Source organism: Pantherophis guttatus, chromosome 2 (assembly GCF_059756535.1).
Source record: "Pantherophis guttatus breed Tessera chromosome 2, ASM5975653v1, whole genome shotgun sequence".
Taxonomy (NCBI): Eukaryota; Metazoa; Chordata; class Lepidosauria; order Squamata; family Colubridae; genus Pantherophis; species Pantherophis guttatus.
In genome coordinates, this window is record NC_142064.1 from 259,722,405 (window position 1) to 259,744,233 (window position 21,829).

A 21,829-nucleotide genomic window follows, 5' to 3' on the forward strand; every position below is an offset into this window, starting at 1 on the left:
TGAAGAGGTTGTAGAAAAAATGGTTTTAAAAGTAAAAAAAAAAAAAAAAAGTTGGCCACGGCCACTCAGTCATATTTACCCAAGCCACGCCCACAGAACAGGTAGTAACAAATTTTACATTTCACCACTGGGGTGGGTGGCTAAGCAAGGGGCAGGAACCCCGCCATGCCCAGCGAGGGGAGGGAGACGTTTCTCCCCCACCCCACCTGCCACCTGAGACGGTGGGGAAGAGAAGCAGCCAGGCTGCTGTTGCCATTGGGGTGGGGTGGGGCGGGGCGGGACGTGTTGAGCCGCTCGGATGGCGCAAAGAACAGGGAGGGGAGGGCATGTGTTCCCCCCCCTTTACACCCCCTCTGGCCTCGCCTCAACTCATTTTGGTTGCGCGGCAAGTAACCAGAGGAAATGGCGGGACCGGCTGCGCATGCGTGTAAGTAGTTGGTGGGAGGGCTTATTTTGCGGGAATGGCTTATATTATCACATGCGCTGAAAAGCCCGATTGGGCTTATTATCTGGACATGTCTTCTTTTCGGGGAAACACGGTAGAACAGCTAAGACATGTCTCCTTACACTCATCTTTCAGGTCTTTTACTGTGACATTAAAGTTTAATTTAGTTGATTGCTTTTAAACCCATTATAGAGGTTTCGTTTCTAATTGTTGATAAAGGTCCTTCTTTGGGCAAGGAAGGAAAAATTTTTGGGGATGTACCTGCACTAAAGGGAGGTGTGATGGCAAAAAGTTCAGAAACCACACAATAAACCAAAATATACTGCTCAAAAAACTAAAGGGAACACAAGCAGAAGACATCCGAGATCTGAGTGAATGAAATAGCCTTATTAAATACTTTGTTCTTTACATACAGTAGTTTATACACTTCTCAAACAACTAAAGGGAACACAAAACTACTGTATGTAATGAACAAAGTATTTAATAAGCCTATTTCATTCATTCAGATCTCGGATGTCTTCTGCTTGTGTTCCCTTTAGTTTTTTGAGCACTGTATATTCTTCCTACCACATTTTTTCACCTCGCATTGTTAGCCTGTCCTTACTCACCGGCTGAGATGTCATATCCTTTACCGTCTCGTTAACATCGTAGAAGGCAAACATACTGTAAAAGAAACAAGACAGAACAATCCAGGTAGATTTGTACAGTGTATCTAATAAATCTGGAAGATACCCCACACCTTCTTTTAAAATATTTTAATTCCTTTTTCATCACTATTTTTATGACCGATGTAGAATTTTATGTTTATATGCATATATGTATCTACTGTCAGGGTTCCAAGTAATAAACCCATAGCAAACAGAACTCCAAAGCAGGAAAATTCCACAAAGAACAATTTATTTGGATATATTGGCACAGCTCTAAATGTTCCCGTGATTTTCACCTAATTAAAAGTAAATGTTTTCCAGTTTTCCCAAACAAACAGTCACATGGGCCAATCAGGGTGTTGTCCGGTTGCTTGGTAACATCACTCCTCCTTTTTCAGCCACTGTTGGAATGTCCTTGGTTCCCAGGGGAAAGTATTTTGTTTTGGCTATAAACCCCCAGCTATCTCTATATCCCCCTCTCTAGCCCTCATCTCCATCGCCTCAAAGATGGCCTCAATCAGGCCAGCTTCAGAGTTGACACCTACACTGTTCAAAGACCATAATAAAATGAACCCACTTACTAGAGGTACAGATGATGTATAAGTACAGAGTGAAAAAACAAAGACAAAGAGAACAAAGGATAGTTAAGATGAAGAAAAAGAGGAAATGCAAAGAATTGGAAATAAAAAGTTTTGGAAGTGGCTGAAGAGGAGTGAAAAACTCCTCCGCCCACCCACCCGTGTCGTTACTTCCGGCTTTTAAAAGGTTAAAAAAAAAGGCTCTGACGATCGCGCACCACAGCTGCGATTGTCAGAGCCTCTTTTTTTTACCTTTTAAAAGCATTTTTTTACAACCTATTCGCCCGAATAGGTTGTAAAAAAATGCTTTGAAAAAGAAAAAGAAAAAGTTGGCCACGCCCACCCAGTCACATTACCCCCCCCACCAAGCCACGCCCACAGAACTGGTAGTAACAAATTTTACATTTCACCACTGGTTTCAAGTGGTGTTAAACAGCTTCTTCTTGCTAAAACCTTTTAAGTGGCGATCAGCACTTGGCTTCTCTCAGTCCAGAATTGAATCTCTTGCTTGCCATGTTTGAAGCTCACCTGGATTCCCAGGGCATGATGACCCCGTCATCTGGGCCGCCGATCAGGATCAGCTTGCGGATACGCAAAAGGTTTCTCTTCCACGCTGCGAGAGGAGCAGAATTTCAGAAATGTGGTTACTTTCCTCAGTTTCTCCCCTTTCCCTTCTCTCCCCTTTCCCTCTTCCTGCCCCCTCATCAGTCAACAAAAAAAACCCTTTCCCCGTGCCCTTCTTCTACTATGGTTTACAGAAAGTTTGGAATCCCAAAGGTGCTTTTTTAATTTATTTTTAGTTTATTTATTTATTTATTATTAGATTTATATACCGCCCTACTCCCGAGGGACTCAGGGGGTGAACAGCCAAGAGATAAAACACACAGAATTACAAAATTTAAAAACAGTATAAAAACCTAATTAAATAAATTTGGCCCAGAACAGATTAAAACACCCCTAAAATTTTTTTCAAGAGGCAACTGGGCTTTCTGGTTTTTCTGTGAAGACGTTTCGCTTCTCATCCAAGAAGCTTCTTCAGCTCTGACTGGAGGAAGAAGCTTCTTGGATGAGAGGCGAAACGCCTTCACAGAAAAACCAGAAAGTCCAGTTGCCTCTTGAAAAATGCACCTGAGAATCTCCATAGACAGAAATTTTGGAAATTTTCCTCCTATTTTTATAAAAGGCATAAGCCATAAAACAAGTTCTACTTATTTTATCTTCCCCTATTTGGTACTCTCAATTTCTTGTTGGGATTGCCCCTTTCCTTTCCCAAAGGATTCTGGGAATTGTGGTCCCCACATTTCTGGAAATTCTGAGGTTTACGGGAGGAGTATTTTAAGCCTTTAAGTTGTGAGTTGTTTGCAGCCAACAAAATTACCCATATAATTTTGGATTATGGATTATATAAATATAATCCATAAAAATAGGGGACAGAAAACATGCCTTCAGTTTTACAGAGATTTGAGGACATCTATAAAAGACGTCATCATCATCATTTAATGATCCCACAATCCCTTGCAGGGTGGAGTCTAGGCAACTGAATGAAGCTAGCAGAGTGTTTTAATGGCCGGATGCCTTTCCTGTTGCCAGTGTAGAGTTTTATTCAACATATATATTATCAGTGTGCCCAGAGAGAGAAATATCTGCCTCTACCTAGGATCAAACTCACAGCCTCCTGATTGTGAGGCAAGAGCTCCACCTCTAGGCCACCGCACCACTCCTATAAAAGATGTTATATCTCTTAAAAAGCAGACATAAAATACAGATACTCCTCAATTTACAACCATTCATTTAGTGACCGTCTGAAATTACAATGTCACTGAAAAAGTGACTTGGGATCATTTTTCACACTTATGACTGTCGCAGCATCCCCATGGGTCATGTGATAAAATTTCAGATGCTTGACAACTGGTTTATATTTCTGTCGCCTGCAGTATCCCAGGATCATGGGATCACTTTTTGCGACCTTCCAATGAGCAAAGAGAATCGAAAAGCCATGATTCACTTAACAACCGTTTTACTAACTTAATAACTGCAGTGATTCACTTAATAACTGTGTCAAGAAAAGTCATAAAGTGGGCCAAAATTCATTTAATAATGGTCTCACTTAGCAACAGAAATTTTGGGCTCCATTTTGGTCGTAAATTAAGGGCTACCTGTATGTTTACGGGAGACCTAAGTGGAAAAGGCACCTATTTTCTCTTTAAAATGACTAAAAAATGAGTCTGATTATTTCAGCTTCACCTACTCCAATGTCATCATAATATCACTGGCCACGCCCCTCACATGGCTCCAGGTAGAGAGGAAGTTCCAGGCCAAAAATAGATTTTCCTGCTCTACCTGTAGACCAATGAAACAAACCATTCAACCTCCAGGAAATGTCTAGTAAAGTTGTCATGTCTGATGCATTTAATTATCTCCTTTTTCCCCTTCTGGCTTTGTTCCTTTTTTACTTTTAAGATTTGTGATCTGGCAATTATTTTTATGAATTAATGCATTGGTTGGACTACTGTTTCCTGACCTTGGAACAACTTTAAGATGATGTGAACTCCTAAAATTCCCCAGTTACTGAAGGATTCTGGGAGTGGAAATTCTGGCTGGGGAATTCTGGGAGTCGAAGTCCACACATTGCCAAGATTAAAAAACAAAACAACAACACTGGTTTAGGCAGTTAGCAGAAATGATTCAGAAGAATAAAATTATTTCATGCCATAAAAGCTATCCCCGAAGCAAGAATTTTGAATGGCATTTCATGACACAGCTGCCTGCAATTACTGCTGGTTCGAATCTTACCAGGCTCAAGGTTGACTCAGCCTTCCATCCTTTCTAAGGTAGGTTAAATGAGGACCCAGTTTGTGGGGGCAATAAGCTGACTTTGTATAAATATACAAAAGTATGAAGGCTATTGCTTAACGCATTGTAAGCCGCCCTGAGTCTCCGGAGAAGGGCGGCATATAAATCAAAATTAAAATAAAAAAATAAAATAAAATGAGTTATCCCAAAGGCTGGAAGTTTGACAAGCTTGAACTTTAACTCATGAAATGCCATTCAACTGATCATTCAGCTGATCTGGCTTGGCCAGGCCTCCATGAAAGGCTCAGGCAAGGGGGAAAAAAAAATTAAGCAACGATTTTTCCAGTCACCTTGCATTCTCCATATTAGGAAATGTTTCGCTTGCAAATTTAGTCATGTGTACTCCTGCTTCTAAACTACTGCTGGAGCCACAGAGGCAGCTCTATCTGTAAGGCAGGGTTTGGACAGGCTCCTAAAAATAATCCGTTTTGGCAGGGATACATTGGAGCTTCGGTTTGCTCTGGGGGTTTGAACAGAGAATCGCAGAGCTGGAGAGAACTATTTTGGGTACTGAATCTTCTTGGTGCAGGAATTGAACTAAAACATCCTGAACTAATGGCTGCCTAGCCACTACAGGTACTCTCTGACAACAATAGAGCCTGGAATTTTTCAGTCGTAAGTTGTGAGGATCATAAATTGAGATACCACGTGACTGGACTTGTTTTTAACGATAATTTTTTACGACAGTTGTAAAGTGAATCGTGTGGTTGTTAAGCAAATCTATTCTTCTCGTTTTTGCCAGAAAAGGGTCACTCTGAGAGCGAGATGGGAGATACCTCGATTTGATTAAATCAATTTTAAAATGTACCAAATTGCAGTCATGTGTCTACGGGATGCTACAACAATCGTACATGTGAGCTGGTTGCCTGTGCTTGTGTGGTCATGTGACCATGGGGGGAGGGGAGGGGTGGTAGTCATAACTTCATAAGTTATGGGTCATAAGTAGTTTTTTAAAAAATCTGTCATAACCTTTAAGTGATTGTTAAATGACGAGTCATAAGTCAAGAACAATCTATATCTGTAATGGCGAACCCATGGCACGTGTGCTACAGCTGGCACGCGGAGCCATATCGGTGGGCATGCGAGCATTGCCCTAGCTCAGCTCTGGCGCACGCATCTGATTTTCAGGCCTTCAGGGCCCACTGGAAGTCGGCAAATGGGCCGTTTCCGGCCTCCAGAAGCTTTCTTGGAGCCTGGGGAGGGCGAAAAACAGGCCTACCGGGCCCACTGTGCCATCGCCTGCCAAAAGTGGGGGTCACGTGGGGGGGTCGCATGTGCATGCGCAGGGGGCAGGGGGCATTGAATTAAGGGTATGGGCACACAGGCACACAATCCCCCTGCTTTTGGCACGCGATGGCAAAAAGGTTAGCCATCACTGATCTATATCCTTCCTTGTTTGGCTGTAATTCAGAAATGAAGACTATGCAGCCTTCCAGACCTTGATGAACTAAAACTCCCAGCATCCTTTGTTGTACCAGTCATACTAGCAAAGCCTTGTGGGAGTGGTAGTTTAACAACCTTTGAAGTGCCATGTTTTTGCATCCAAATTGGACCATTCAAGGTAGCTTTGGCTGCATTTTTCGGCCCCAGGAAGAACTAACATCAGTTCATAGTTTAACAGCAAATTCTGGTACAAGAATTAAGGCAAGTAAGATAATAACGGTAGTCCTCTACTTACAACAATTCATTTACTGAATGTTCAAAGTTACAACAGCACTGAAAAAAGTGACTTATGACCGTTATTCACACTTATGACCTTTGCAGCATCCCCATGGTCACGTGATCGAAATTCAGATGCTCGGCAGCTGACACATATTTATGACGATTGCAATGTCCCACAGTCGCGTGATCAATTTTTGTGACCTTCTGACAAGCTAAGTTAATGGGCAAGCTGGATTCAACTCACAACTGTGTTGCTAACTTTAACAACTGCAGTGATCCACTTAACAGGTGTGGCAAGAAAGGTCATATAAAATGGGGCAAAATTCACCTAACAACTGTCTCGCTCAGAATTGGAAATTTTGAGCTCGACTGTGGTCGTAAGTCGAGGACTATCTGTATTTTGAATTAACCACAAAGCAGGAATATGTGGTGTTTGCTACTCCACCATTCTCCCTTATGTACTGGAATTGAAGGATGTTAAAAAAAACATTTACCACTTGCATTGGGGTGGAATCTCTCATCATTCAACACGGCCAAGAAATTGCTATTGTTGAGGTAAAGATCTCGATGGTGTGGGTCTGAAAATGCAAAAGACAGAGGGGAGGGAGGGGAAGAGAGAAAAATAAAGAGAGCACTCTTGTTTTGTTTCTGTATCTAAAGTATATCAATTAAATCACTAAATCAACCTTGAGATTTAGAGCAATGTATGAACCTAGCCTAAATTTGTCTGCCCTCCTGCAGTTTAGATATGAAAGCAGATCTGAACCAATTTTTAATACTGAAAACGAGCAATTAAAAATGCTAATTTAACACTTTTGGCATCAATAATACTATTTTTGGCTCGGTAAGCAATGCCTCATACAGCCCCCACACTGGAAACAGAAAATGTGGATAAATATTGGCCTATTAAGGAATTATATGGAAGCTAAGGCCAAATCAAACATCCCATTGAGACATTATTTAGTTTTAGCTAAGTCTATAGCATGAGTTCAGTGACTATAATTTGAAAACCACAGCTTATGGTTTAGTGAGTTGTATTCACCCAACTCAATTACATTTGGCCATCCAACTTGGCTTAAGACAAGAACGAGGCCAAAAGATGAGTTCACCAATTGCATGATTAACCACAATGCAATTTCTTTGGTTATCGCTTAGCGCTATTAGCTGAGCTACTGGAACTTCGTCAAACCACAATTAAAACAAACTATGGCCTCACACAATATATGAATTCAGCAATATAGGTGAAAACATTCTGGAGAGAGAGAAGTTCCCTGAGGATCGGATCTAGCACGAGTCTGAAAGCTCGGAAGACAAAACCTCTAGTCCTGGCGACCGACCCAGATTTGATCTTGCAACATTATGCTGAGACACGTATATTTGCCTTCGTTCGTAGGTGAAAACAGTTTAAACCCTCCAAAGCCCCCCCATGAAATGCAGAATAACTGCTGAAGTCACAAAGCAGACTGAATTTTACCATTCCAGTAGTTACAGATGGAAATATCTTGACCCAGCTGTGTGTAGCAGAGGCGGTAGAGGTTGCTTTTCATGTAGTGTGGAAAGAGCCACTTCAAGTACTTGGTGTCTGAATTGAAAAAGAAATGTAGAGGATGCCAATGAACAGTTTCCCCACCACTGTTTTAAGTTCAGGATCTTCTATCCCAGGGCTCTGCAACCTTAAACACTCAAAGAGCCATTTGGACCCATTTCCCACAGAAAAGAAAACACCAGGAGTCACAAAATCCTTCCCGTGCCTGCCTATTTCTTGAGCGGCCACAAAACTAGCATATATAGTTGAATTAAACATTTTGTTTTTCTTCTGAAACTTTTCTTCGCTTGGATTTATCCATGGTTGGCCTACGAGGGGTTGAAAAGCTCAATAAATCGCATGCCGGCGAGTGTCACACATTGGCGGTTGTGATGCATATTTTGAGTGACAGGGAGCCATAGCAGAAGAGTGAAAGAGCCACATGCGGCTCCAGAGCCACAGGTTGCTGACCCCTGTTCTATCCTTTTGTAACCCAATCTGCTGTTTCCAGACAGGATGGCCCTGTATGCCTTTGGGAAGGCTAAAGCATACAAGGCAACTAACTGGCGTAGCCATCCCTAATCTTAGCTCCTTTTCAAAATAAATAAGCGATATGCATCCCAGCTAATTTGGGAGCTGAAATCCACCTATTTGGAGGTGGCTCCAGTTGGAAAAGCTAGGAGATGGGGCTGCCAAAATTCCAGAGGTTTCCATCTTAGTAATGCAAATATAAATATAAATAAATGTATACGGGTAAATACAGGTAGTCCTCGACTTACAACAGTTCATTTAATGACCAAAGTTACAAAGGCACTGAAAAAAGTGACTTATGGCCATTTTTCACACTTACAACCATTGCAGCATCCCTGTGATCACATGATCAAAATTGTTGGCAGATTCTTGGCAACTGACTCACATTTATGACGGTTGCAGTGTCCCGGGGTCAAGTGATCCCCTTTTGAGACCTTCTGAGAAGCAGAGTCAATGGGGAAGCCTGATTCACTTAACAGCTGTGTAACTAACTTAACAACTGCAGTGATTCACTTAACAACTGTGGCTCGAAAGGTCGTAAAATGGGGGAAAAGTCACTTAACAAATGTCTTGCTTCACAACATGAATTTCGGGCTTAACTGTGGTCATATGTTGAGGACTACCTGCATAAATCTATGTTTAAATATAATAGAAACCAATGCATAAATGGAGGAGCAGAAATGAAACATCTGGATTGGTGAGGCATGAACGGTAAACCAAACAGGACAAGGGATAAGATACTGAAAATGAAATATTATACTTTGTTGTCATAGAAATGACTAGTATCTATCAGAAATGTAAAGCAAAAAGTTGAGTTTCTAACTAGACTTTGTATTCTACTGCACCAAAAAGAGTTGTAAGTCAATTCTTTTTTCCTTACACTCCAGACTTGCGTCCCAAAGTCCCACACAAATGTCACCAGAGCATCCCTTATCCTTGTTTCAGGGGTGGGCTCCTGGGGGTTTAGGCGAACCTCTAGCCAAGGATCGCTGAGGCTCGGCGAACCCCCAAATGCTACCCCTGGATGGCCATGCCCACCCCACCCCTCCCAGGAATCTCCACGTGGCCCGTTCATCATTCCAAGTAAGTGCAGGGTCTGGGAGGGCAAAAAATGGGCCTACCAGAGGTTACAGAAGTCCGGAAATGGACCTGTTTCCGGCCTCCAGAGGGCCTCCAGACCCTGGGATAAGCTGTTTTTGCCCTCCTGGAGGCTCGAGGAAAGCCTACAGAGCCTGGGGAGGGTGAAAAACACCCCCCCGGCCGCCGTGGTGTAGGCGGCTGACTAGGCCACACCCACCATGGCCACACCCACCCAGCAACGGGGCAGCGAACCCGTTGCTAAAGGATCTGAAGCCCACCCCTGCCTTGTTTCATTACTTACCCCCATATTGCCCCATTTGCGGGGAGGAGAGAGAGATGAATGTGTCCACATTGTGGTCGGGCATCGTAGAAAGCAGAGCACGACAAATGAGTCCTCCTGTAGGACAGAGTGAAAATTGTCAGGGAATTGCACAGCCGGTATCCAAATGGAGTCAGAGATGCTGACACAGGCTTGTAGTTTTAGATAAATAGCAATAACACATAGACTTATATACCGCTTCACAGTGCTTTTACAGCCCACTCTAAGCGGTTTACAGAGCCAGCACACTGGTCCAGGGGTGAGTTCTAAATTTTTTTACTACTGGTTCTGTGGACGTGGCTTATTTTGTGGGCGTGGCTTGATGGTCATGTGACAATTCTTTAGTATTTAGCAGAGATACTGGTCTACCAGGCTTTTAATTGCTTGCAGAATTGTACCGGTCTACTCATTTATTTTTGCAGGCACTGGTCTACTCATTTATTTTTGCAGACACTGATCTACCCATTTATTTTTGCAGGCACCGGTCTACTCATTTGTCTTTGGAGGCACCGGTCTACCACCAAACTGCCTTTTACCACTAATCAGCTGTATGGTGGCCCTTTGAAGCCCCGCGGCAAGAGTTTAAACAGTTTTTTTCCTTATAGCCCATCAGCTGGGACTCAGGAGACAGCAATAGATTGGGGGTAGGGCCAAATAAAAGGTAAGAATAACGTGGGGGGGGGCGGGGGGACAGAACCAGTTCAGTGACGTCATATCATCACCACTACCGGTTCGGCGGAACTGGGCTGAACCAGGAAGAACCCACCACTGCATTGGTCCCAATAATCTGGATCCTCGGAGGGATGGAAGGCTGAGTCAACCTTAAGCAGGTCAGGATCGAACTGCTGGCAGTCGGCAGAATTAGCCTTCAATGTTGCATTTTAATCTCTGCGCTATCGCGGCTCTTGCATATGGCATTATGATGTACATTTTGACATCATACTTAGGAACAACCGCCAATGGCTGTAAACTATGGGAATACTGCATTCTAACCACAGCACCACCACAGCTCTGATGTTAAATAAATATATTTAAGGGGTCCTTGGTACTCTCTTGGTACTTGCTTGTTTTCTTACAGACGTTTCATTACCCTAACTAGGTAACCTCATCAGTGCTAGTAGGGAGTGCTGTTTGCTGTCAGTTTATATTCTGGTGACTTGCCTGTCTGTGTAGGTGGGTCTTAGAAATTCTCTGGTTGGGCTGTTTACCGATGGCTCTTTGGCAGTTCTTTGATTGGGGTATTGTTTACTCGATTGTTGGTCTGAAGTTAACCTTGGAGTCAATCTATGCTGATCTGGGTGCGGATTACTGGTGGAGAAATGCTGGAGTCTTTTTGTTCTCTTTTGGGCTGCTTAATTGCCCCTTTTGCATTGTCTGTAGATGCTGTTAATGTCTATGTGTCTATTGATGGCTGATTTGTCAGAGTGCCAGCCTTCTAGAAATTCCCTGACATTTTTGGACATGGCTTAGTCTAGGATGGTCACGTTTTCCCAATTGAAACTATGGTCGAATCCGTCTATGTGTTGTGAAATTAAAGAATTTTCGTCACGTCTTCTTCTGGCTGCTAGTTGGTGTTCATAGATATTTTTCTGCCAATGTAGATGCCATTTAACATCTATATTTATAGAGTATAAGATAGTCAGGCACAACAGTACATCATGAGGTAAATCACAGCATACAGGGCACAGAGAAAAAAAGTCAGGGAAAATGGGGGAAACTCAGAGCCTTGGTAGTACAGTGGTCTAAGGCACCCTGTTATTATGCTGGTTATTAAGACCAGCTGCCTGCAATTACTGCAGGTTCGAATCTCGCCAAGGCTCAAGGTTGACTCAGCCTTCCATCCTTTCTAAGGTAGGTAAATTGAGGACCCAGTTGTGGGGGCAATAAGCTGACTTTGTATAAATATACAAAAGGATGAAGGCTATTGCTGAGCACATTGTAAGCCGCCCTGAGTCTCCAGAGAAGGGCGGCATATAAATCAAATTAAAAAAAAAAAAAAACCTCCCCCCTCCACAGCAGAGGTGGGTTTCAGCAGGTTCTGACCAGTTCTGGAAAACCGGTAGCGGACATTTTGAGTAGTTCGGAGAACCGGTAGTAAAAATTCTGACTGGCCTCACCCCCATCTATTCTCTGCCTCCCGAATCCCAGCTGATCGGGAAGAAATGGGGATTTTGCAGCAACCTTCCCCTGGAGTGGGGAAGGAATGGAGATTTTGCAGTATCCTTCCCCTGCCACACCCACCAAGCCATGCCCACCAAGCTACACCCACAAAACCGGTAGTAAAAATTGTTGAAACCCACCACTGCTCCACACCCCACAGCAACCAATCACAGTGCAGATTGACTCACGCGAGAGCCAGCGCTCTGCAATCAATCACAACTGTGTGTTGTGGCTCACTGCACAATCCCACTGCTCCAGCCAGTGGCGGATTAAGGCTCACTGGTGCCCTAAGCACTGACAAATCTTGGTGCCCCCCCCGCTTTGTACATACTGTACGAATCTTCATTGTTTTTTTTTTTTCTCGATTTTGTGGTGCCCCCTTTGGGCCTGGTGCCCTAAGCCAGGGGTGGGCAAATATGGCCCCTTTATGACCTGTGGACTTCAACTCCCAGAATTCCTGAGCCAGCTTGGCTGTCTCAGGAATTCTGGGAGTTGAAGTCCACAGGTTGTAAAAGGGCCACAGTTGCCCACCCCTGCCCTAAGCATGTGCTTAGTCTGCTTAATGGTTAATACACCACTGGCTCCAGCTACTAAATTTAAAGATCTTAACAGAAAAGAATCAAGTTTTAGAAAAGGGACAACAGCTCCCTTCTTCTCCCAACCTTTGTCTCTAAATGGTCACCCAAATAAAAAAACGGTCTTCTACCTTAACTTTTGGGGCCTTCCATAAAAAAAACACCTTTCACAATATATAGAAAATTTGAAGATTAGAAGTGAGGCCTTTGGAGTACAGTAGTCCTCAACTTCCAATGGCCTGTTTAGCAACTGTTTGAACTTATAATGCCACTGAAAAAAAGGGATTTACAGCTGGTCCTCACACTTATGACCATTGTAGCAGCCCTGTCCAAATTTGGGGGCTTAGCGGCTGGTATGCAGCATCCCAAAGTCATGTGATCATGAAGTTGCGACCTTCCCAGCCGCCTTCAGGCAAGCAAAGTCAATGGGAGAAGTCGGATCTGCTTAATGACTAAGTGATTCACTTAAAAGCTGCTTAACAACCATAGCAAAAAACTGTCGGAAAATCAGGCGCGACACACACTTTGCTTAGCAATGGAAATTCTAATCCCAATTGCACCTGGAAGTCGAGAACTACAGATAGTCCTCGGTTTACGACCACAATCAAGCCCAACATTTCTGTTGCTAAAGTGGGACATTTGTTAAGTGAGTTTTGCCCCATTTTACGACCTTTCTTCCCACAGTTGTTGAGCGAATCACTGCAGTCGATAAATTAGTAAATTAGTTGTTAAGTGAATTCTGGCTTCCCCCTTGACTTTATTTTTATTTTTTTATTTGTTTTTTAATTTTATTTGTTTTAATTTGTATACCTTGTTTTAATTTGTAGACTTTGCTTGTCAGAAGGTCGCAAAAGGGGATTGCGTGACCAGGGTGGATTTGATTTAAATCGAGTCGATTTAAATCATGATTTAAATCACTAGTAAAAAGGCTTGATTTAAATCAACTCAATTTAAATCATAATTTTTAAAGAGCAACTGTCATCTCTGCTACTCCTTTGACCCGCTGTTGACTCACCGATAGTCCCAGTGTTGCAGAATATACAGCCTCATGCTACATAACTAAGCTCCATTTCATGCTGAATAAACTAAATTATTTATGTATCTTAAATAGAAAACTATCTTATGATAGATTTTTACCCCCAAAGTTTTTTAATAAAATAAATTCGATAAAAATCAAAAAAATCCGATTTAAATAAAAAAAATGATTTTTTTGATTTTTTTAAAAAAATCATTGATTTTTATCCACCCTGTGCGTGACCTTGGGACACAGCAAAGGTCACAAGTATGAACCAGTTGCCCATGGTTCACTGGGCAACTGTGAACTGTGATCTGAACACCAGATCACATGACCATGGGGATCCCACAAAGGCCGTAACCGTGAAAACGGTCACAGGTCGCTTTTTTCAGTGCTGTTGTAACAGGTCACTGAATGAACTGCTGTAAGTCAAGGACTATTTGTACCTGTATTTCTCCTCAGATTTAGAAACATATGTGAGTTTTGCAAGGACATTATGACAAAGTGGCATCAAAGTTTATGACAAACATTACAAATATTTGCATACGCAACAAACTTCCTAAATGCAAACTAACAGAATGAGGCTTGCCCTGGATTGGCCCTTGATGAGCAAGTGGAGGCAGAAGTTGACCAGCCCTTTTCACATTTTCCCACAGAGTTGCTGAGCTAACATTGCTATAGGCCACTGTTTCTCAACCTCAGCAGCCTGAAGAATGTGTGAACCAACTCCCAGGTCAAAGAAGGGAGGCTTAAAGATGACTGGGTGGTGTCCATACAGTCCAATCATCTTTTTCTTGAATACATGTTTCTCTAGGCCCTGAGTTGCAAGCCAGGATGTTATGAAAATCGCTTTTTTGCTTTAGGCCTCCAGCTCAAACAAATGTGGAGAAGATATGGTGAAGTGAATACACAAAGAGGAAGGGTTTGAATCTATAGGGGAAGTATTATTATGGCAGCTCTGTTTAGAATAGAACAGAGTGGAGTGGAGTGGAGTGGAGTGGAGTGGAGTGGAGTGGAATGGAATGGAATGGAATGGAATGGAATGGAATGGAATAGAATAGAATAGAATAGAATAGAATAGAATAGAATAGAATAGAATAACAGAGTTGGAAGGGACCTCGGAGGTCTTCTAGTCCAGCCCCCTGTTTAGGCAGGAAACCCTACACCACTTCAGACAAATGGCTATCCAATATCTTCTTTAAAACTTCCAGTGTTGGAGCATTCGCAACTTCTAGAGGCAAGTTGTTCCACTGATTCATTGTTCTAACTCTCAGGAAATTTCTCCTTAAGTTCTAAGTTGCTTCTCTCCTTGATTAGTTTCCACCCATTGCTTCTTGTCCTGCCTTCAGGTGCTTTGGAGAATAGCTTGACTCCCTCTTCTTTGTGGCAGCCTCTAAGATATTGGAACACTGCTAACATGTTGCCCCTAGTCCTTCTTTTCATTAAACTAGACATACCCGGTTCCTGCAACCGTTCTTCATATATTTCAGCCTCAAGTCCCCTAATCATCTTTGTTGCTCTTCTCTGCACTCTTTCTAGAGGCTCAACATCTTTTTTACATCGTAGCGACCAAAACTGGATGCAGTATTCCAAGTGTGGCCTTACCAAGGCATTATAAAGTGGTATTAACACTTCCCGTGATCTTGATTCTATCCCTCTGTTTATGCAGCCTAGAACTGTGTTGGCTTTTTTGGCAGCTGCTGCACACTGCTGGCTCATATTTAAATGGTTGTCCACTAGGACTCCAAGATCCCTCTCACAGTTACTACTATTGAGCAAGGTGCCACATATACTATACCTGTGCATTTTGTTTTTCTTTCCTAAATGTAGAACCTTACTTTTTTCACCACTGAATTTCATTTTGTTAAATAGCGCCCAATGTTCAGGTCTGTCAAGATCCTTCTGCATCTTAAGCCTATCTTCTGGAGTGTTGGCTATTCCTGCCAGCTTGGTGTCATCTGCAAATTTGATGAGTTCCCCATCTATCCCCTCGTCCAAGCCATTGATGACGATGTTGAAGAGTACTGGGCCTAAAACAGAGCCTTGGGGTACTCCACTGCATACTTCCCTCCATGTAGATGCAGTTTCATTGAGGACTACATGTTGAGTGCGGTTGGTCAGCCAGTTATGAATCCATCTGGAGGTGATGCTGCCTAACCCACATTTTTCTACTTTATCTAGTAGTAAGTTATGGTCTATCAAATGACTTACTGAAATCCAAGTAAATTATATTGACAGTATTCCTCTGGTCCACTAATTTTGTCACATATGGTTTAGTGTAGGCCAGGGTCGGCAACCTTAAACACTCAAAGGGCCACAAAGTTCCTAACCAGAAGCCCCCATTCAATTCTGGAGCCGACCGGAAGTCCGGCTCCCCCATCATAGTCTCCTCCTAGCGTGGCACCCTTTTTCCTCTGCCTGTCCTAACCGAAAGCCCTATCAATTGTGGAGCCGACCAGCAACAGGGAGCCACAGCAGAGGGATGAAAGAGCCACATGCGGCTCCAGAGCCGCGGGTTGCTGACCTCTGGCACTTATGATTTAGTGTAGGCAACGAATATGTTGTTGTTCATCTTAAACAGTGCCACTCAAACCTAAACCTCTCTCTCTCCAGACCTGTGATGACAAACCTATGACACTTGTGTCAAAGTTGACATGCTACAACATTTTGGGTGATGCATCAGTGTTCACCGACACCCGACAACAGCTATTCTCAAGAGCATCCGCTGATTTTGCGTGATTTTTGGAGGTTACAGAGGCAATGCAAGAATGGATTAGTGTTATTGTCATGTGAGAATGGGGCACATGGTTTTTGGAGGCCACGAAAAAGCGTTTTTAGAAACTACTACAAGAATGAAGGCCCTGTGTGACTCAAATTTTCCTTGGATGGGCCACAGGGGCCCATCAAGAGAAAGGGAACACCTCCAGAAGCTAAGTGGTACATGGCAGGAGAGACAATCAGACTGTTCCCCTTTACTTGTGAGGTGGCTTTTTTGAGTGGCATCGGTTGCACTAAGGCTGAAGTCAAGGCTTGGTGCTCTACTCAGGTTTAGGTCCAGCACTGTCATTGAGTCCAGGGTGGCCGAGATGGGAGGGCAATAAGCTAGAGAATTGTTTCTCTTTTGCTTTGTGTGTGTGTGTGTGTGTGTAGTGTGTTTGTGAGAGAGAGGGGGGAAGGGAGGGAGATTATCTATCTATCTCTAACTCTATATACATCTCTCTCTCTCTCTCTCTCTCTCTCTATCTCTCTATATATCTATATCTCTATCTATCTTCTATCTCTATCTATATACATATATCTCTATATACATATATCTCTATATATCTCTATATACATATATCTCTATATATCTCTATATACATATATCTCTATCTCTATCTCTATATCTTCTATCTATCCGTCTAGCTAGCTAGCTAGCTATCCATACATGCTGGGCCATTAGCCATTCAATCCCATTTTAAAGTGGCCTAGTGCATTATGGGAACTTTTTGGGGGGCCAGTGTTTTTGTGGTGCTGGGGCCCTCTGTCTTATAAGTATCAACTATTATTATTATTATTATTATTTATTTGTTAGTCGTATTTCTATGCCGCCCACTCTCCGAGGACTCTGGGCAGCTTACACCAAAGACAGTATACTAAATAGCATATTGCCCCCTAACAATCTGGGTCCTCATTTTACCCATCTCGGAAGGATGGAAGGCTGAGTTAACCTCGAGCCGGTGAGATTTGATCCGCTGATCTGCTGAACTAGCAGTCAGCTGAAGTAGCTTCAGTACTGCACTCTAACCACTGTGCCACCTCAGCTCATACCAACTACACCAAACACGACTGTTACTGTGTTTCCCCGAAAATAAGACCCTGTCTTATATTTTTTTGGAACCCTGAAATAAGTGCTTGGCCTTATTGCCATGTGCTCAAAAGCCTGATTGGGCTTATTATCAGGGGATGTCTTATTTTGGGGGAAACAGGGTATGTGGGGAAGTATGTGACTGCAAGATGACATATAAATGTAATAAATAAATAAGTACAATAAAATTTGAGGACAAATAGCCAAAGAAATCATCCAAGTTCCCCAGATCATTCCTGATAATCCCCTACCTCTATTTCTGAACAAAGGTAAGATAAAAGATCCGAACATTAAAAAGAACTGTTGAGATTATATCAAGGAAGGCTGGCAGATAATGCTTCTCCTGGATTGGCAACAACAGAAGGCATTAGAACCTCAGCACAACTTTTAATTTTAATTGAATGTTAGTCTCTCAGCTAACATTGCTTTAGGCCAGTGTTTCTCAACCTCAGCAGCTTTACCATGGGTGAACTTCAACTCCCAGAATTCCTCAGCCAGCATGATTGCAGGCTCCATTGTAGTTGTAGGTGACTCAGTTAGCCCCTTCCAATATGGAGACAGACCTTTCTTTGGCCATACCAAGAGCCCCCCGTACCTTGTGAGTAGCAGTAAAGGTGGACCCCGTCGACAGCATTCTGCATAATGGGGTAAATCGCTTGTCGGAACCCCTCCACTTGCATCCATAGAGATTTCAAGCTTTCTGTTCGGTCGAACAAATCCACAACTGAAACGTTGGTTCCTGGATGAGTCTGTAGGAATTTGACAGGGGTGAAGAGCACAAGACATTTTCAATCCTTCATCACATTCTTTGGATGTTGGGAAAAATCTAGGCTGAAGCCGAACCTAAACTGAACCTCAAGGAAGAAGACTGAAGCATAAATGCTGGAACATAAATGTAACGGTGCTGTAAAATAAATCTCACACGTGAACTACCAAGTTACATAGAGTCTTTTTTCCTGTCAGTAAAGTAGCAACACACAGCTTTCAACAACGAGGAAGGATGAGGGAAGTATCAAAGATTTACAAAGAGGAAACTTAAGCCCTGCACTACTCCAATCTCTATCTCTTCCTTCTAGATACTAATATCATAAACATAAAGATACATCTGTTACTTAGTCCCAACTTATTCCTTATCTCCATCAGGGAAGATCTGATGGTCCAGTTTCTCTTAAATATTTTTGTCCCAAACCAATGTTGCCCAAAGTCTAGTCCAGTGGTGGTTTCAAAATTTTTTAGTACCGGTTCTGGGGGTGTGGCATGGTCGGCATGGCATGGCATGGCTTGGTGGGCGTGGCTTGGTGGGTGTAGCAGGGGAAGGATACTGTAAAATCTCCATTCCCTCCCCACTCCAGGGGAAGGTTACTGCAAAATCCCCATTTCCTCCCGATCAGCTGGGACTCGGGAGGCAGAGAATAGATGGGGGTGGGGCCATTCAGAGGTGGTATTTACCGGTTCTCCGAACTACTCAAAATTTCCACTACCGGTTCTCCAGAACTGGTCAGAACCTGCTGAAACCCACCTCTGTACTCAAAGCCTTTTGACGTGAATGTTTTGTCCTGGTACTCATTGTTTGTTTAGTATTCAACACACGAACTAGAACTTGTTGGGATCAGCTGTCTTGGAACTCACTACATAATTCCTTATGTAGTGATTTTTATGTATTGATTATGTATATAAATGTATATTGGTTATGTATTAATTATTGATTTTTATGTAGTGATTATGATTTTTCCTTATGGGAAAAATCTGTTTGGTACTCATAGTTTTTGGTACTCATTGCAACTCCCGAAACCAATTAATGATGAGTATTGAAGTACCACTATAATTCTCAACCTAAACTATTTATAGGGTGTTGCAAAGGGGGAAAGGGGTAGAGGAAGGTGCATGCTGGCTAATCTTGAAAAAAGTGTGGGATACTTAGATGGGATAAATTTCAATTATCTTTGTTGGGCAGAATTCCCATAATCAAGATGAACGTTTTACCAAAGATGTGGTTTCTATTTCAGACATTATCAATACCGATGATAAACAATGGCGAAAGGATATTTCTAAGTTCACATGGCAAGATGGAAAAAAACTGAGAATAAGTATAAATTGTTGCAAGACGCTAAAGAAAAAGGAAAGTTGGATTTACCAGATTTAAAATTGTATTTTGTGGCATGTGGCTTGGTCTGGAGGAAAGAATGGGGGACCCTCCAAAAGAAGAGATTATTAGTTTTGAAGGGTCACGAACTGAGATTCTAAAACTAAAACAAGCATTTGGCAGCTTCAGAGTTTCAGCCTTCATTTTCTCCTGCCCAGAAAAACAAGACTTTCCAGCTCAATCCCTGTGCAATATCAGCCTGTTTATCGTACCACACAGGAGTATGTGTATTTTGTCTACAGCCTGCCCAGAATGAGTCACCTGAGGCCCAGAAAAATAAATTACACTCTAACCCAGATTCTAATCGGGACAAGGTGACTACAGATGTTCTCCCTCCCAGATTAGCAAAGGAGAGGAGAAGAAAAAGATAGGAGAAGGAGGGAAGGAGAAATAGAATAACAGAGTTGGAAGGGACCTTGGAGGTCTTCTAGTCCAACCCCCTGCCCAGGCAGGAAACCCTACACAACTTCAGACAAATGGTTATCCAACATCTTCTTAAAAACATCCAGTGTTGGAGCATTTACAACTTCTGGAAGCAAGTTGTTCCACTGATTCATTGTTCTAACTCTCAGGAAATTTATCCTTATTTCTAAGTGGCTTCTCTCCTTGATTAGTTTCCACCCGTTGCTTCTTGTCCTGCCCTCAGGTGCTTTGGAGAATAGCTTGACTCCCTCTTCTTTGTGGCAGCCCCTGAGATATTGGAACACTGCTATCATGTCTCCCCTTGTCTTTCTTTTCATTAAACTAGCCATGCCCAGTTCTTGTAACTGTTCTTCATATGTTTTAGCCTCCAAACCAGGGGTGAAATGCTCCTGGTTCGGACTGGATCGCCCGATCCGGTAGCGATGGCGGCGGGTTGTTCGGAGAACCGGTAGCAAAAATCCCTGCGTCCCCACCACCACCATGCCCATCTGAGTCGCAGGATCATCAGAGGCTTTTTTTTTTTTACTTCTACAACTTCTTCCACCAAAAAAATGCTTTTAAAAGTAAAAAAAGCCTCTGATGATCGCACAGATCGTCAGAGCCTTTTCAAAGCATTTTTTTAACCACCTCTTCCCCGGAATAGGTTGCAGGAAAAAAATGCTTTAAAAGTCTCTCTGATGATCCCAGCTGAGTTGCCTGATCTTCAGAGAGACTTTTCAAAGCACTTTTTAAGACGATCAGGCAACTCAGCTGGGATCATTAGAGAGACTTTTAAATTATTTTTTTCTGCAACCTCTTCAGCGGAAGAGGTGGTTTAAAAAATGCTTTGAAAAGGCTCTGACGATCCCAGCTGTGTTCCTGATTGGCAGAGGCTTTTCAAAGCATTTTTTTGCATTTGCAGAAAAATTGCTTTGAAAAGTTAAAATAATTAAAAAAAAAGTTGGCCACGCCCACCCAGTCACATTACACCCCCCCCAACCAAGCCACGCCCACAGAACCGGTAGTAACAAATTTTACATTTCACCCCTGCTCCAAACCCCTAATCATCTTTGTTGCTCTTCTCTGCACTCTTTCTAGAGTCTCAACATCTTTTATACATCGTGGCGACCAAAACTGAATGCAGTATTCCATATTGGAGAAAGAGAAGAAAGAGAAAAAAGGAGAGGAGAGGAGAGAAGGGGAAAGGAGAAGGAGAAGGAGGGAAGGGGAGCAGGAGGAAAGAGGAAGAGGAGGAGGAGGAGGAGAGGAGAGGAGAGGAGGGGAGGGGAGGAGGGAGGAGGAGAGAGGAGAGGAAAGGATACAAATAATTATTTATGAGGTCAACGTCTATAGTTCTCATCATCCCCCATCAGTCTGATCAATGTGGCCTCCCCCACTCACCTCATTGATGAAATTAAGCAAGAGCTGGAAGTCAGAAGGGCTGTCAAACAGGCCATGGACAACGATGACAGGCTTATAAGAGGCGGTGAACGTGAGGAAAAGGAAGGTGAGGCAGAAAGCAGCCAGTAACCGGAGACAGCCTCGGTGGTGTGGCATGGTCCCACCAGCTGGACAAGAGAGAAAGGTTAAATTGACCTCCAGCCCAACCCTAGGAGATTTCTCACTGTCCATTTAAGCCAGAAATTCCTTTCTCTGCTCAACAGTATATTATGGAGTGACTGCTCAACCTAGAAGTGGGAAACACTGAGTCTACGGCCATGTCAAGAATAATCACAAAATGGAGGATCTGGACACACACCCCTCTTATTTACTCCAAAAGCAATTGTTGAAATCCCTTCCCATTCACCTTCACTTGTTCCTTGGATGCTTTTTTCCCCCCTCGCTTAATTTTGTTGCTTTTTTCAGCATGAGGATGCAGTTTGAATCAAAGCTTCAGGTTATAACCACTCCTCACTTTATTTCCTAAAAAAGGCTGCAGAGAAAAATTATCTCCAATGCATCCCCATAGGAGCAGTAGGCAGGCCGGCAGCTTGAAACATTACAGGGGAAAAATGGGCACGTAAGAAGTGTGAAATATAAATAAATA

General features: G+C 42.8%; 1 protein-coding gene across 4 annotated transcripts in view; it reads right to left on the reverse strand.

Annotated features, from left to right (window-relative positions):
• Positions 1-21,829, reverse strand: part of PPT2 (palmitoyl-protein thioesterase 2) — an 82,919-nt gene that overhangs the window by 4,036 nt on the left and 57,054 nt on the right. For all 4 annotated transcript variants that reach the window (XM_034421460.3, XM_034421459.3, XM_034421462.3 and 1 more), the window contains 7 exons: positions 21,184-21,350; positions 17,833-17,986; positions 9,623-9,718; positions 7,660-7,767; positions 6,680-6,763; positions 2,199-2,283; positions 1,054-1,108 (listed from right to left, as the gene is read on the reverse strand). In XM_034421460.3, coding sequence (XP_034277351.1) covers positions 1,054-1,108; positions 2,199-2,283; positions 6,680-6,763; positions 7,660-7,767; positions 9,623-9,718; positions 17,833-17,986; positions 21,184-21,339 — 738 coding nt within the window. In that variant the 5' untranslated portion in view covers positions 21,340-21,350. The remainder of the gene's footprint in view (positions 1-1,053; positions 1,109-2,198; positions 2,284-6,679; positions 6,764-7,659; positions 7,768-9,622; positions 9,719-17,832; positions 17,987-21,183; positions 21,351-21,829) is intronic.